Source organism: Photinus pyralis, unplaced genomic scaffold, assembly GCF_008802855.1.
Source record: "Photinus pyralis isolate 1611_PpyrPB1 unplaced genomic scaffold, Ppyr1.3 Ppyr1.4_LG8, whole genome shotgun sequence".
NCBI lineage: Eukaryota > Metazoa > Arthropoda > Insecta > Coleoptera > Lampyridae > Photinus > Photinus pyralis.
Window position 1 is genome coordinate 10216614 of NW_022170819.1, and position 16715 is coordinate 10233328.

The following is a 16715-nucleotide window of genomic DNA, read 5'->3' on the forward strand; positions in this document are numbered from 1 at the left end:
TTAATGCAAAATGTAAATGACAACAAATTGTGACCCGAAATTGAAACACTGATACAATAAAATGACATGTATAGTGTTAATTACACTAAGTATACAAATAGAACAATCAAAATAAACATTTAGAGAAAGCCAGCACGCCCTTATGGCAGAATATTATTATTATGGTCATTCCGTTACCGACGCATCTGCGCAACAATGTACGGTGTATTGCCTAACCGTAGGGGTAAGTCACCATAACAGAACAATATTCTAACTTCAGTCATTGATTATATAGGTACAATCAATGGCTTCACTTTATCTTTCTTTTGATAGCAAAGATCTGAGAAAATTCTTCACCTCCTAGGAAGATATTCAATCAATACTTTGCTGCAAGGCAAATAGCCCATACCAGCACATCTACCACGCAGTACAAGAATTTCATTAGTATTTAAAGAAAAGTGGAATATTGCATGTATAGAGATGCACCAATCTGCTGATGTCGACACCCACAATCAAGAACCTCGAATCTGTAGACACAATTGCGAAACTATATAGTTAAAGGGACAAATGCTGAAATACAAGTTTGAATACAGACAGCACCAGAAGCCAAATCTTGGTCGGGACATCTACTCAAATCTATAGTGTAAAGTAGAATAGAGGCTGAAATCAGTTGATGAGTAATTGTACAGATTTCTTCTCTTGGGGTACCACAGTGCACTATTGCAGGGCCGCTTTTGTTGTATTTCACCTTCACTCTTCTATTTACTAATGGCAACAAAATATGTTTACAGAACTTTTTAGTTTATTTAAATGTAGAAATACATAACATAAATTTAAGTCTGTACAAGTTGACCTTTAACGTTTCATGTCAATGATTTTGCACAATACATGGAGTTTTAGGTAATCGAAAAAATAAAATATACTTATTTAAGTCGCCTTATAATACGAAAATTAAAATAGAAAAATAAAGCATAAAATAAAAGGTCAACAAGCAGGTAAATTTCTTGCATAATATAATATAAACAAAACCAATGCTTGAAGACCGGCTCCAATTTTCAAACGTCTCAAATTAACAATTTATATACTTTTCTGCAACCATACATATATAAAAAAAACATCAATTATGTTAGCAGTTAGTAATGTAGTATCCTTAATGAAGTACAAAAATTGGTTCATTGTATTTCGTAATGCTAAAGTCTACCGTCTTAGATCTTCAGGCACATCCAGTCTGTTCGTTACTATCAAAAGCCATCAGGAAATAAAATGAAACCGAGGATTAAGTTAACAAGTTACTGACTAACGTTGACGGGAATAGACGTAGTGAACGTGGGCGTTTCTAACTCTTCGTGTTTCTTCATCTTTAAGGCTTGCTGTAATTTGTAATGGTTGATGATGTCCTGATCCGCCGGACAGCTTTGGGTGAACGCGTCCAATTGGTACATGTTGTACATGTAGCGCCAAAGCGAAGTAAGTTCGGTCGGTATGTCGAAGTCGACGAAATACTTTGCGGCGACGCGAATGTGCTGCAGACGTGGCATCAGTTCGCAGTCGAAGCAGCAGATCGTATCGCCGGTCAAAAATCGGGTGTCTCTTCGTCGTAAATGTTCGTCGATTCTTCGCAAGTGTCCTAGAAGTTGTGCGCTCTTTTGCTCGTCTTTTTTTACTAATACTAGCTTCAGTTTACTGTACAAATTTTCAATCAGTGTAGCCACTTCTTTATCCTGCAAACAAAATTGAAAATTAATACAGGCATGTTATTTTATTGTCAAAGTGGTCTGTTTTGATTTGTCAAAAATTTTAGAAAAAACCTTCGAATAAAGAAGATTAATTAAATGAGCGATGATAAAGACCCTGTTTAGAAAATTTTGAATCTAATTCCTGTGCATCAAGTCAATATGTTTTGCCGTTTCCTCGACAAGATTGGTGAATAACCGAAGATTTTGCCTAAATTTGGGCGTCATTTCATAATTGTTTCTTCTTCGATAAAAACACAATCTCAAATGTTTGTACATGGGTTAATTTTCAGAATATTGTAAAATTGAATGGTTACCGACACAATGTTATAGTTGCAATAGTAATCATAATAATACCAACAATGATATGAGTATCAGTACTGTCATGACACCCCGGGAAATATTCTTTAACACAGAGACTCCTTAAAGTATTTCTCGAAGAACTCCTAAGAATATTAAAAAGAAAGCTTTTCAAAAAGGCTCTTGAAACGCTAACAATATTTCAAAGATGCAAATGGTTTTCAAGATTACTGAGATTTCAAAGACTTCAAAAAACCTTCCCAAATAGATTCTCATGGTGTTAAATAATAAGAAGTGTATTTATCTGTCTGTCTATCTCTTGTATAAGTACATGAATCCAAGGATTATTAACTAGAATTTTTGTTTAAATTTAACTTGTTTCTATCGATCGCTTGTGCATGGTATTTGATCGTTGTCCCTGACCGCCTATTTTTCTTTCAGCTTTATTGATTGATTTATGTCGTATACATTTGTTTGATCTGTAAATGCTTAGCTGTGTCTTTAATCGAGCCCAAATTACGACATCCTATGTCAAATTTTCTATTCCTGCCCAGGATTATGCAATGAGCTCAATTAAGCTAGCTAGCTGGACAAGTGTTTAATGTGGGTTTGGTGACCGTTTACCATTGCACATAGCAATATATTAAACGGATATATGTATAAGCATACAAGGTGTCCCAAAGAAAAGTTCAGTATTCAATTGTAACAAATTTTTATAGATATACAGGGTGTTCCATACTATGTTGTTTTGTTTTTGATTACAGATTTGGCTTCAGTAGAAAAAATATAAAATTTTGATCTTCCTACCTGTACAACTAGGAAAGTTAGCGATAGTGGCTACTTAATTTGAAACAGGCTATACCTATATACAGGGTATTCCTAAATATGATGTGAATACGCTAAATCTTTGCCATACTTTATTCCTTAAAGTTCACATTAACATAGGCCCACAAACGCTTCGTTACCGATCTACATGGTGTTACAGTTCTACCCTACACAAGACACAATTTTCAATGCCAACTGTCAAAAGTAATAAAAACAATTTATTACCCAAATAAGGCCAGGACCATTTTAAAAATTATATTTTCATTTGGCCAACTACGGAAAATTCAGTTTTTTCGCGATAACGGTTCAATTCTTGTTTTACAGTCTAGCAGTGGCGCTCGAAAAAAAAAGTCAGGTATCAAATTTTAACATGACCCCCTGAAAAAACAACACCCTGTAGATTCTCACTACCATTAACCTGACCAATGATTTAAGGCCCTAAGCGAAACTTATATTTCAAATTTGAGCGAAATATCTCAAAAACTACAGAATAGTACGGTAAAACCACTGTAACCTTAGAAAAAGTATGCTTTGCGCAGCTAATATAGAAGGCATGGGAAGAGATTGTACACTACCAGTAAGAAGTAGTTCGTTTTTAGCCTCAGTGCGCTATTGATTATTGCTCAGTTTAATGTTAAGTTAAATGACTATTGTAGAATTGAGTAATGTGTTGTTAACTAGTAATAAATAATCGATAACTTTCTTAATTATATTGACATTAATACCGTGAGTAATGAGCAAATACTACTTCTGTTCTGTTTGTAGTTTTCTGTTCCGAATGTACATTATAGGCGAACCTGGTAAGAAACGCCGATCAAGTGCGGACGAATCCGAACACGCATGTGCAAATTTTCTAAGGTTACGATGGTTTTACTGTAATGATCTTGAAATTGTAACACTCTGTAGATCGTAACTAAGCGTTTGGGGACCTATGTTTATATGAACTTTGGTCATAAAATAAGCCAAAGAATTATCTCCTTCTGTATTTACATCACATTTAGGAACAGCTCCTAAAAATGCTTAAAATATTCTTTGTAAGCGCTTTCTAGAAGAATGTAAAGGTAGGGTGGGGGGGGGGGGGGAAGTCGCAGGCAGATTTTCGAGAAAGGTTCAAGATATATTTCTTCAAAGATTTCTAAGGTTGCCACGTAAAAATTTGAGGATTTTTCCAGAAATATACAGGGTGTTTTTAATGTTATTTTGAAAGTATGGGAAAGGCCCCAAAGTGTCACAGAAACATGGGCCTCTCGCTACCTTTCATTTTTTTATCAAGCTCAGATGTGAAATAGAGTTTTTAAAAAAGCACTGACCTAAAATTATCAATTGTAGGAAAAAAGAACTGTACAAACACTACATAGGAAGCTAAATATTAGAGCTATTCCGGAAGCACTGAGTTGTGAATGTACTAGTCAGTAGAAATATTCTCATAAAGAATCATTTTACTAGTACCTCAGGAAACGTGTTTGTGTCATTTTAACCCCAATTTCTAAAACTTATTATAATCAAATATTAGAAAACAATTTGTAAAGTACAGTACAATGTTGATAATCTGACATATATAGGATCACGCAACAGCGGGATGATCAAAGCATCCGGATTATCGAGAGTAATAGACTAAAAGGCCAATTTTACTATGAATGTAATGTAAATGGTTACATACTATACAATGAAATACAAAATATTGTTGCGGCTTTTTGGATATTTCGGTTTAAGCACCTAAAATAATGACGGGACACCCTGTGTACGAGAAGTATTTCAATTACAGTAAATCTGGAGAGAAATTCGAATAAACACACATAAACAATTGGTTTATTTCATTTGAATTTGTATTTCCGTACTTGTTTTTCCATTTTAGAATTGTAGAATTAATGATTATTTTCCTAGTATGTAAAATTACGTATTTGCGTATATGCGGTCAACTACACCACCCACAAAGCACCTGTCCAACTAGGTCAAACTTTAAATTAAGAATAATTTCTCCTCATATACATCAGGCATATGCTACAAAGAAAAATCCCAATATTGACTGAAATTTTTAATTTCAGACGTATACTCTTTACCAACCGTCGCGAACCATCGTCATTTTTTTTGCTTCTCATGTATTTCAGGGAACGCCACTTCCATCATAGAATAATCTTTGTACTCCGGTATTTACAAATAATGCGCCAATTACAATTAGACGCCGCCTGCGAGGGAACGCTGAAAATAATGCGCATATCGTTGGCCACCTGCACAACCCGTTATCTCCTCTAACAGCGACAATTCATTACAGTTTTGCTTGTTGTGCATTTACGTATAGATTTAATTACGAAAAAAAGCAGAAGTGGGATTTAGACATTTTTATCTAAGATGTTCCAAAATTGCTATTTACAAATTGCAGGAAACATCAAAATTGCACGATTATATCGCTGGAAAACAGTCAAGTTGATCCAGCGCTACAAAAAAACTTTCCGCCCCTGTTCAAATCTCAATTTAGCGGGATAACAGTAAAAGCGGGCAATTTGGCGGCATTATTAAATTAAATATACAGGATGTTTTGTACAGAGAGGAAATGATCTGAACAAAAGGCGTTTAGTCCGATGAAAAACTTCGACTGCGGACGGCCTTAATAGGCAATAAGGATTAAATTGAAAGGCTCATTAAGTACTTAATCTGTTTTGAAACCTAACAATAGGTGTCACTAAATTAACGGTCATTGTGTTGATGATTCGTGGACGAGAACACGTCAACGAACGTGATTTGCATATGGCGTTTTGTATAAAAATGAAAGTGGTATTCTTGTGGCAGTCACCGATTTTGATATTCTCTAGTATTCCTCTGCAGCTGTTCGTTATTCTTTCCTACAATTTTACATACTTTACTGATGTAGGTGTCTAAAAGCGAAGATACTTTGGAAATGTGCTTCACTGGGAACCGTACCATTGCCTCATATTTACCTGAACAAAAAGATTATGTCCCCCAGGAACATTTTTCATTATATGTCGTTCGATTTTTTCATTTTCCAAAATCGCCATCCCCCTGTCGATCAGAATGGGCGGCGGCGTCGCTTCGAAGTTGGTGCGAAAATCGGGCGGAGGTTTCTGCATATCGACTGTCGTTACTTTTAAGCTTATCGTTTTTAATTCTGCCAATAGGTAAAGGTCCATGAAGTACTCCTGACAAAATAGGCACGCTCCCTTCCGTCTGCCATCGATCGTTGATGCCTGTAACAAGACCATTTTATGTAAATTGAAGTACTTGATTGAATAACATTGTGACTATACCACACAAAAGGTAGTGGTTAGCAGATGTCTTCTGAAGTATTATGAGATAATCTTATATAAAAGCGATTCATTTATTAAATTATGTCACATTCTAAAGGAGTCTGTCACTGACCTTACCTCTCACTTTAGAATTAACGTACAATGGGATACAATTCAACACGAGAGTAAAATATCATCGTGGCCTAAATACTTAATAAACTGCCTAATTATCGAATAGAAACGTAATTTCCTGATAATTACGTTAGAACTCAATTTTTTTTATTGCTGCCATCCCAAAAAGGTCCCACAATTGCGAAACAATAATACATTATTCATCTCGCTTTCATATATTGCAACCGATAACGTCGATGTCAATCATCACGAAACGAAATCCTTCCAAATGTATGGAATTCTAAGAAGTTGAGTTACGCGAGCGATTTGTAACATGTGGTTAACAAACATTACATCATCAACCATAAATATAGCATTCTAACCGTTATTACCAATTAATGTCGCTTTAGTGGTAGTAATTAAAAATTATACATTTTATTTCAGCAAGGTTTGGATGTATGTATTGTATAGCGATCCTTCTTGAAGTTGTGTTCCAAAAAAATGCAAAAACGATATGAGATACCTACATGTTGCCATAATCGGTGAGAAAGTCTACGCACTATCAAACCTCGATTGCAGATTTCCTATAGGCAGCAATATACACCGCATAGAATTAATTGCCTTCGTCTACTCAACCGTCCCCTTTTTCCTGAACTCTTAAGGAAAAAACTGCTTCAACTAATAAATTCAATATCGTTGTTCCCCGGCAACAATCGAAATTCCGCTCAGTCGCCCGAACTGATAACCACCTGCGTCGTTTATCTCGCACATGGCATTCTTATCGCAAAACCAATTAATTTTAGTCCGATAAGAACTTCTTTTACAAACACCTGACCTGATCTTTTAACTCTTCACAAAAATTACTACCAAATATCCCCCTATTTAGGAGTTTGAAATTATTATTATTATTCTCATACCAACTAAATACACGAAATAGAATTAAATGCAGTAAACAATTACCGACTATATTTACAATAAGACACTAACATTAAAACAATTCAACAAAACTTTCCCATTATGTGTCGAAAAAAAAAGAAATAACATAAAATGAATTATGTTACATACAGGATGTCCCGACTACCATTTCCAACCGAATGAAATTACGTTAACAACGCGTATTTTTACACTACAAGGTGACTCGCTCTCATCTTCAGCATTGTTTCAATCTAGAGAAACGACATCCTCATGTAGTCTGCACAGCATTATATACTCGATTATATATTACTTTGGACCATCGTGTGGGCCCACTTGGAAGAACGGGGAAATAAGAGGTTAATTTTCTTGTTCATCAATTCTCATGATTTTTGGGGGAGTTTTTTATTTTCCAAATATTTTTCATTTTCAGATTTTTTTTTAAATTTTTGAAATTTTTTTTATGTTATAAGCCCACCAAGCTTGGCCCCCTGAAAAAGTGGAAAATTCTAGATATCATAATGTGGTAATTAAGCTGGAAAATTTTGGACGCTTTAGGACATAGTAATCAAGCACGTGATCGAGATACAAGTGTCAAAAATTAGTACCCTCGTTAGTACCTACCTACCTAATTCACATTGCGCACTTCCTTGATTGCGCAAGTATTTTTGTTGATCCTAAATAAGCTCAGTAGTAGCGATTCCTACAATGTTGAAAGCGCCCTCTATCGTTAATGCCTAGAAGAAGAAAACCGACAAATCAGTTTCATCCTTGTCAGATCGCGCCATTGATCGTGGTCTGCCGTAAGAACGAGTACCGCCAGGTGGCAAACGATTTTTTGTGCATTAAAAAAATACAATTATTATCACGTAAAGAACGTCGAAAACCAGAACGCATAAACGCGTCTATTTTTGAGCCCCATTAATCCTTTAACTCCCGCATTAAACCTTACAAGTTTACGTTCACAAGTTACGTAACGTGGCGCTAAACTGCGTTTCAACTATATTTAAAAGTGCACGGCGTTTTTAGACCTAATTAATATTCCATAAACGTAAAAGGCGATGTCCCTGATAGTGGCACATAATCCTACTTAACGTAATAAAAGATACGCGCCTATTTCACAAAGACGACGCATGGGGACGTGATAAAATATACAAATTTACAAAAGGGGGATTAAACACCACACTAAGCTCGTATAAGAAAAATACTTGGCTCTTGGTATCAAGTGATGAAACGGGCCACTGTTGTTCCAAAATAGGTAAAATGCAAGTTTCTTCTACGCACCGAATACTAACATCGTACGCTTAAATAAAACATTTTTACAGAAAGTACGTGTTTAGAATGTGGCCAGCAGGTCTCTATTTTGCCGTTAGCCGGAGTAAAATGTATAGTTCGCCGACATTAAAATACGAACACGGATCTTTATTAAATAATTACAAAGAAAGTAAGTACCTACCCAAATGTGTCATGTTTATAAATGTGAAAGTATACATCGATTAATCTTTATCTATTTTTGGGCACTTGCACATATGTTATGAGGGAACGAGATAGTAGAAACAGTCGGAGCGAAACTGGGAGAAGAGTCGTGCATGGCAAGGTTACATGTTCAAGAGAAGCAATACTAAGCAACACAAAACAAAATTTAAATAATTTGAACATTTTTTGAATTTTGTTTAGATCTTTTTGAATCATTCCCTGTGTTATATTTTTGAAAAGAGAATGTCAACTTTTAAATTACAATATACAGGGTGTTCAATTGGAAACAATGAGATCAGGTCCTCACACCTCGACTGCACCCAAAGAACAACTCTACAATATTATGTGGTAAACATTTTTACATGCGTGGAATAACAAAATATGCCAATATATTTAGTTCATAACACGCAAAGCAATAAATGTATCAAACTGTCTGGAGGGGAACGAAGTATAAAGACTTAACTTATAGCTTATACACAGAGATCTCCATTATTGATCTAGGAAATATTTCAATTGTGAACAGATCCACAACACTGGTAATTACTGTCCGTACAAATAATACGCACGCTTACCATATTTCCATAAAAAATTATTTGAACCATCTTAAGTGGTTTCTTAGGTACTATGCGATCAAAAAAGAGTTGCTGTCGAGTCACCTTTAGAATTTTTGCTTAAATGGGAAATTATATTTACCTTTAACTTTCAAAGAGTACTCGACGTCAATCCTTTTTTGATGATCCCCCGTTATATTAACCCTTAAATAAAGCAAATCACATTGAAACCGGTTGACCCATTGGTAAGCAGTTAAAGCAACAGAAATGCAAATATTAGACCTATGCATTAATAAAAATGTATTGGATAATATTTTTGACTTCATAAAAAATATAAACGTAGTTATTCAAAAAATTGTAAATTAATTAAAAATATACAGGGTGTTTCACAGGTAGGCTAAAATATACTGTTTCCAGATTTTTAATAAATTAAAAATTAATTCGTTCGGTGTTGCAAGGTTCCGGTTATCATACAAAAATTCATGATAAGGTTTACTATAGTTATTCAAAAATTAAAGAAAACATTGTATTTAGGAACACTATACAGGCTGTTTAACAAGTAGACGGAATCCCACTTTCGAAATTTTTATAGAGAACCACATTTTTTAATGAGTATATTTTAATCTAAAAAGATACCATAGTAAACTATCTTTTTCAAACACCGGAGGGATGATATAAAAAAATAAGATTCAAAAAAATTAAAAAGATTAAAGTAGATTTAAAAAGGTTACTACAAAAAAAAATTCAAAAAGATTTTAAATTTTTTTACATCTTTTGAATTTTTTTGAACCAATAGTGAATTTTTTACAGAATTTAATATGCTATTTTAGATTAAATCATACAGGCGTTCCTTACAAAAAATGAGGTTAGGTTCGATAACTTCTTTGTCTGCCCCCGTATACTTATTTTGAAAACGGCAGATTGTTCAACAGTATTATAAAGAAACTTTTGTAATACACATTTTTTTATTTCGCTCCGTATCTCTTAGTCGAGTGAATATTTTTAAATTTCGATTTACTATTTTAAGTTTGACCCAAAAAGGGCATATAACGTCTATATTACTTTTTTGATAGTACAACTAATAGTTACGGAGGTACCCTATAGATGTATCGAAAATGGGGCACTCAGTGCATTAAAAAATGTTCAAAATGCATTATTTAAAAATAATTTTTTTTAATAAGCTAATCAGTGTACATATTTATATGAAATATAGGGTGGGCCAATAGTGTGTGGACGGATCCTTGTGGGTTTATTAATGTACATTTTTAAAGTTCGCCGCTTGGACATGGTGATCGGCCGGAACACACATACAGGGTGATCCATATCAAAGTTACATACTTTTTAATGGAACACCCTTATATATTATTATATTGATTCCTCGGATACTATTGGCCCACCCTGTATATGGAGTGGCTCATCCATTCGCTTTCACTTCTCCGGTTTTGAACTAGAGGTTGCTCTCAGCGGTTTGCATTAAAGTATAATATAAACAAATGTTTCGCTTGAACCTCTCCAGCCATGATTTATTTTCCGAAAATTACTACTAGTATAGTCAAGTAGGTCGCAACCCTATATTGGTTGCGGAGTGGGGACTAAAAATGCATACATCGTGCGTAAACCAAATTGGGCTCTCTCCTGTAACTTTGGTAGAATTAACGATGTGAATATAACTTGAAGGGTCATTTTTAATAGTAAAAACGAATTTTAAAAAAATGAGGTTAGGTCCTATAACATTTTGGTTCGACCCCGTATACTTATTTTGATAATATAGGGTCATTCTGAGATTGACCATTTTTTGATTTTCCCCCGCATGTCTTAAGCGAGTGAATATTTTAAAATTTTGATTTGACCATTTTAAGTTTGACCCAAAAATAGCATAAATTCGTTTAATAGATACCCTATAAGTGTCTATTTAAATGAAAAACTACATAATAGAAACAAAATATGGATTCAAAGAAGGTTTAAAAAAATTTCAACAATATTTTTGTATTTTGTCAAATTTGAACTTTTTTAAAATATTCTTGAATTTTTTTTTCACTTGTTTGATAGCACAAACATTACGCAGATGGCCTATAAAAGTGTCAAAAATGGGACACACACATTTAGGGTAATTTTGGCTATACCAAAAAAATTTTCGCTATGTATAAGGCATGATTATATAAAGTTTGTAACAGGGGAAGTCACTGATCGTTTTTTTTTTACTTTTTAGGGTAATGTGAGATTTTTGCCCAACTATGGCTAGCTCAACTTTTACTAAAATACTTCGATACAATTTCTCTAGTAACATAGATTTATTTGTTTCCAACCTGAAAATAAAAAAAAAATCACTTCCGTCTTCGAATACTTTGGTAATAAATCAATACACAAAATCACACATGTTGACATACATTGAAATTTAGATAAATCGATCAATTCCTTCTCTCACCTACGGCCGTAAAAAAACTTGTACTAGCTTCATTGAAACATCCAGTACCTATCCAAAATTTAAATAATCCCCTTAAATAAACTATAGAAAAATATTAATAAATATCTGCTTTTTTACACTACTACTTGAAAACTTAAAATTTATAGATTTAACTTAGTTAGAACATTTTCGGTACTTAATATTGATTTTAAATAAAAACTTATTATCTTGTTCTGAGTGCATACACTGAATATTGATTACAGTGGAAAATTCCTTAAAAAATACAAATAGGTACAAAATGATTAGACCGAGTCTTTAAAGAATATTTCGAATTCCTGTTTCGACGTCAAAATTCCAACCAGACTCAAAAAGAACACATGACTTGCATGGTGCCCACATTATTACTTTTTTGATAGAACAATTGCAAGTGTCGAAAATGCAAAATAAAATTAAAAATGGGCGTTTTCGTTTGAAAAAAAAATATGTGTTTGGGGGCCTACATGTATTTACCATAAAAAACTGCCCTAAAAAATAAAAATCGACGAGGGATTTTTTCCAAGAAATTTAATTATTGAATTTTCACATTATTTCTAGGACGCAGTGTATATGTAATTTTGTCATTAATGATAAAATTAAAATTGTTTTCATTGTCTTATCTAAAATCCAGTGTAAAATATATCATTTATCGAGAATTGTTTAATGTCCTAATAAATTCCGTGATTATTTAGTACTCTCGACTTCTTGTAACTGCCTGACTTCTAACAAAAGGAACGTGTAGGTATAGGTACTTCGGATATGTTCGGGTAGTAGACCTCTCAATTTCAGTTGATTTCCATTGGTTTGATTCCTGGGTATCGATTCCCGAAGTTAGTCGATATGCTCCGTGATGTGCATGTGATGTGACCGGCTGCCATGACGTCATGATCGTATACGATAGGGATAAGTTCAAGTTTAGCTGCATTCCCGAATCGCGAACAAACTGTATGCGCTAACCAATCACAGACAAGAATTGAACTGTCATTTGTCAGTTTTGTATTTTGTTTCGTTTTTGCATTAAGGATACTGTTATTAATAACCAGAAAATCCTCGAACAATTCCATGTTTTATTTCACAGAAAATATGTGAATTTATAGGTTAGGGCACTGAATAACCTCTATAGCAAAACAGCTGCAAGATCCGTCCTGTAGCTGGAACTGCGCATGACTTTCACGCAACGAGTGGTCTAGACCAGTCGTTGCGTTCGATCAACTTTTCGCTCGATGTGGTAGGTTCGAGAATGCAGTGACATTCACGTTCACATCAAGGTCAGTCGATGTGAACAAAGCACATCTTCGGGAATCGCGCCCCTGGAACAAGCGGGTTTCTTGGAAAAACGTTTTACGATTGCGCAATAAACGACTTCCCCCGAACCCGTGGACTCTTCCTTCGAAGAAATTTATTGCCTTTGTTTTTTTTAAGTACTAAGTTCTAAGTCGGACCGTGTCCTTCTGGACGGCGCCACTTAACCACTCCTAAATATTGTGAAATACAATACAATCATAGTCTAAGCGTATCATGACGGCGTGGCGATAAGACAATTTTGCAATACAACTTCAACAACGTAATCAACAATTGTCTTTTTTATCGATATTCATTGTCTGTTCGATGATATTGACTTGTAAACGAAAACATCCATTCACCAAGGCGCTAGATACAACAGAAACCGTTACAATACAGTCAAATTTGAATTTACAATTACCTAACCGATTTTATCAACGAGGCAAATAAAAAAGAATTCTTTATTACAGCATCAATTTAAATGAATTACCGTGTTTCGCAAAACGAAAGTGCAATAAACCAAAACTACACAACATAAAACAAGATTGTGAGATTAGAGCGCCTGCTATCAAACAGTTTATTTGGTCCGTTTCGTTTTTGAAAAAAGCTTTCACTGCTCCCACCTTAGTGATAAATTTTCATGAATATTAAATTGTGCGTAATTACGTAATTATTACGCGATTAGTTTGGTACGTGAGAGATGTGTGCATTTTCCAATTGAAGCGAAAACGTCGTGTCTTTATTGTTTATTACATGACGAACTATACACTAAAACCACTTTCATCTAAGCTACCTACCGGTGATAAACAAAATGGAGAAAAATGTGAAAGCGACCTAGAAATGAAGATTAAAAAATTATATTGTCACAAACATCTCGTGATGATAATTCAAAATAATTGGGCGAGGTTAATAGCAAGGTCGAAGCCACGCTAATTAAGGAACTACCCAATTTCCAATTAAAAATCCACTTGTTGATTGTGTGGAAGCGATTAGAACCGTCTGGAAAGGCAGTCCCATATTATTCTTTACGTTTCTGGCAAAATTGCTAGTACCTATTAAACGCGAATTATGAGTACTTTTGACGAACTTTGGCACGGTTTTTAGAATTTTACACGAGTACCGTGGGGTGGTTAGTGCAAGATGGGTTCCGCGAAAGCTGTCGCCATTCCAAATGTATGTCCACGTAGAGACCTGTAGAGGAAAAATAATGGCAACCATTTTTTTGGGAGGAGAATTTTACTGATTGATTATATAAATGAGGGTGGTACGGTAACGGGAGACTATTATGCAAACCTGATGCATCGCCTTAAGAGCTGCGGAAAACTGTCGCAAGGTGTCTTGTTGCTCCACGGCAACGCACCAGTGCACAAGTCCAGACTTTCAAAAGCTGCTGTAGCTGATTGTGGGTTCGAAAAAATTGAACGTCCGCCTTATAATCTAGATCTAGCACCCAGTGGCCATTTTTTGTTCCCGAATCTAAAAAAAAACGCGAAGGGGAATACAATTTAGAAACAATTACGAACTTATACCAGCTGATGGGGGCCATTTTACGGAAAAACCAAACGAATATTTCTCTTTTTCACTAGTCCGTTCAAACTCACAGTTTAACTGGGAGCTTGGTGGATTAAAAACCCCTATCTTTACTCACCTAAAAACAACGCAGCTCTCATGTTATGCAAAATGTAAAAAAAGTATACGAAACGAGTAAGTGCGTTTTACCGCTTCATGAACAAAATTGGTAAATGAATAAGAATTTTGTGCAGATAGTGAGTCAAAACTTTGAATAAGATCATACCACAATGCCAATGTTGGAATAGGATTTACCCAAAATTCGCGCCTTCCCAAAAAAATTAATTTAAACTTATCATCTTTTGTTATGCGATTTCTAATACAGGGAGTCCCACAAGTAACGCAAAAAATTCGTATCTGATGTGTTTTCAAGCGATCTCGATGAGTAATATAAGATTAGCATATTTTTGAGTCATATTTGACAGACCTATGACGTCATAGATATTTTTTTAATAGCGCCCCCAATTTGTTTAGCACACTGATGCATTTTTTTTATACAGGGTTCAAGGGACACCTGTACGGATGAGAATGAGGAGAATATGGCAACACCTCAGCAATTCAATAAATTATTAGAAATAATTGCTAGTCACAACTCTCCACTCACTCACTCTAAAAATATTCTAAGGTCAATGTAATCTTCTATGTTATCTAAAATTAAGCAAATTAAGATAATGACTGAAACAGTGACAACCATCCCATTAGAGCCGCACCTAATTACCAACTTTCCTCGCGTAAACCGATCGCACATCTCCATAATCCAAAAAAGGCAAAAAAATCGCAACCCGACCTATAGAAAGTGCCCGACGCCTTTTACTTCAAACTTTGGCGTAAATATTTCGTTTTACATGGTCATAAAAAGTGGAAGTAATTGGATTTAACTTTCCGCATTATAAAAAAATACATAAACGGTGAATTTTTTCCACGTATAAATAGTATATACTTAAATCGTTAGCACTTCATCACTAAATCGAAACGAGGCTCGCGTGCGTAGCCTTGACGTCGACGAAATTCTCTTCCGATTGGATTTAAATGCAACATTTTGACAAAGAGCAAGGTGGGTCTGTGACCCCCCATTCAATTCAAGTACGTTAACCTATTTTGGTAACGCACACAATGACGTAATTAAATTAAACTCGTACAACAGTTTCGGTGTTAGCGCTTTAAGAGCTCGTATTTTCGTGAAGAACGTTGCGAAATAATTTCATGTGTTGTCGGCGTATGGCCCACATTCGGGGTACTTTAAATTTCGAAACAGAAAAAAAAATTGGATCTATTTCTTGGTACCGACTCGTGCGCGACCTCCGAAACTGAAGTTGCGTTTAGAAATCGACATCGGCAAAGTTTTTAACGCAAGAGATAAGATGGTCGCAATGTTCTGCTTTTACTATACACTGTGTCCAAGAGAAGGTTGTCTATCATGGGGATCTCATAAAGGATACGACGATGGTCAAATTACGGAAAAGATGCGCAATTAAAGAGTGTGAAGGAAACCAGAAAATTCCGATTATTTCCGAAGATGTGCCAAAAAAACCGAAATTTGCCCATTTCGTTTTTATTTTTTAGCGCATTTTTTAAGAATTAAAAAAATGTACTATTGTTTGCGTTTTGTTCGCCCGTCCTTCTACCGCTCTGAACTACTTCTAGGGGAATGGTCCTAGAGTCCTGGTAGGTAGCCTTGAAGGTGTGCCAGACGGCCATTAAATTTTGCTGTCTAAAAGGGGGACCCCCCCACGAATTATTTCCTGAGATGCTGTTTTTGTAAGTAAAACGTGCATAACTTTTACATACGACAACCAATTGGTTTCAGATTTTGCATACGCATGCCTTAAATGGTGGTACGGGGTGGAGGGGGAGGGGGAGTGGAACTAGTTTTATCCTTCATGCTACTCTAATGAAAGGTCTCAACGAAAGGAACTAATTTCTACCAACCATAGCCCTCCTCCTCGAGCTCTTATCGTGATCCGGGTATATTCCCTTATACCTCAAGAACGGATTGTCGGAAGAGGGTACTCACAAAGGGCGATTGAAACGTCTACAAGAAATATATCCATTGGTGATGTCAAAAAAAAGCTATTTCGGTTAAAAAAAATGCGCTTTATCTGCACAAGACCTGTGCACAATTTATACTTGTTTAGTTTTTAGTACACACTATCCATATTATTTGTGTCTAGTAGTTTTGAACAGCATCCCACTGGTACCAACCTACTACAAATCATCTGTCTTGTCGACATCAATACCAAGGCTCAGATAAGGTATAATTCGAGGCTTCGTATGCTATTATTTGTATTTTATTTAT

The 16715-nt window shown here is 35.1% G+C and overlaps 1 protein-coding gene across 1 annotated transcript in view; it reads right to left on the bottom strand.

Moving 5' to 3' along the window:
* Nucleotides 1-1055: 1055 nt before the first annotated feature.
* LOC116178057 (chloride intracellular channel exc-4) overlaps nucleotides 1056-16715 on the bottom strand; it is a 28042-nt gene continuing 12382 nt past the window's right edge. The window contains exons 2-3 of the mRNA XM_031497339.1: nucleotides 5774-6040; nucleotides 1056-1700 (exon numbers count right to left, since the gene is read on the bottom strand). Coding sequence (XP_031353199.1) covers nucleotides 1269-1700; nucleotides 5774-6040 — 699 coding nt within the window. The 3' untranslated portion in view covers nucleotides 1056-1268. The remainder of the gene's footprint in view (nucleotides 1701-5773; nucleotides 6041-16715) is intronic.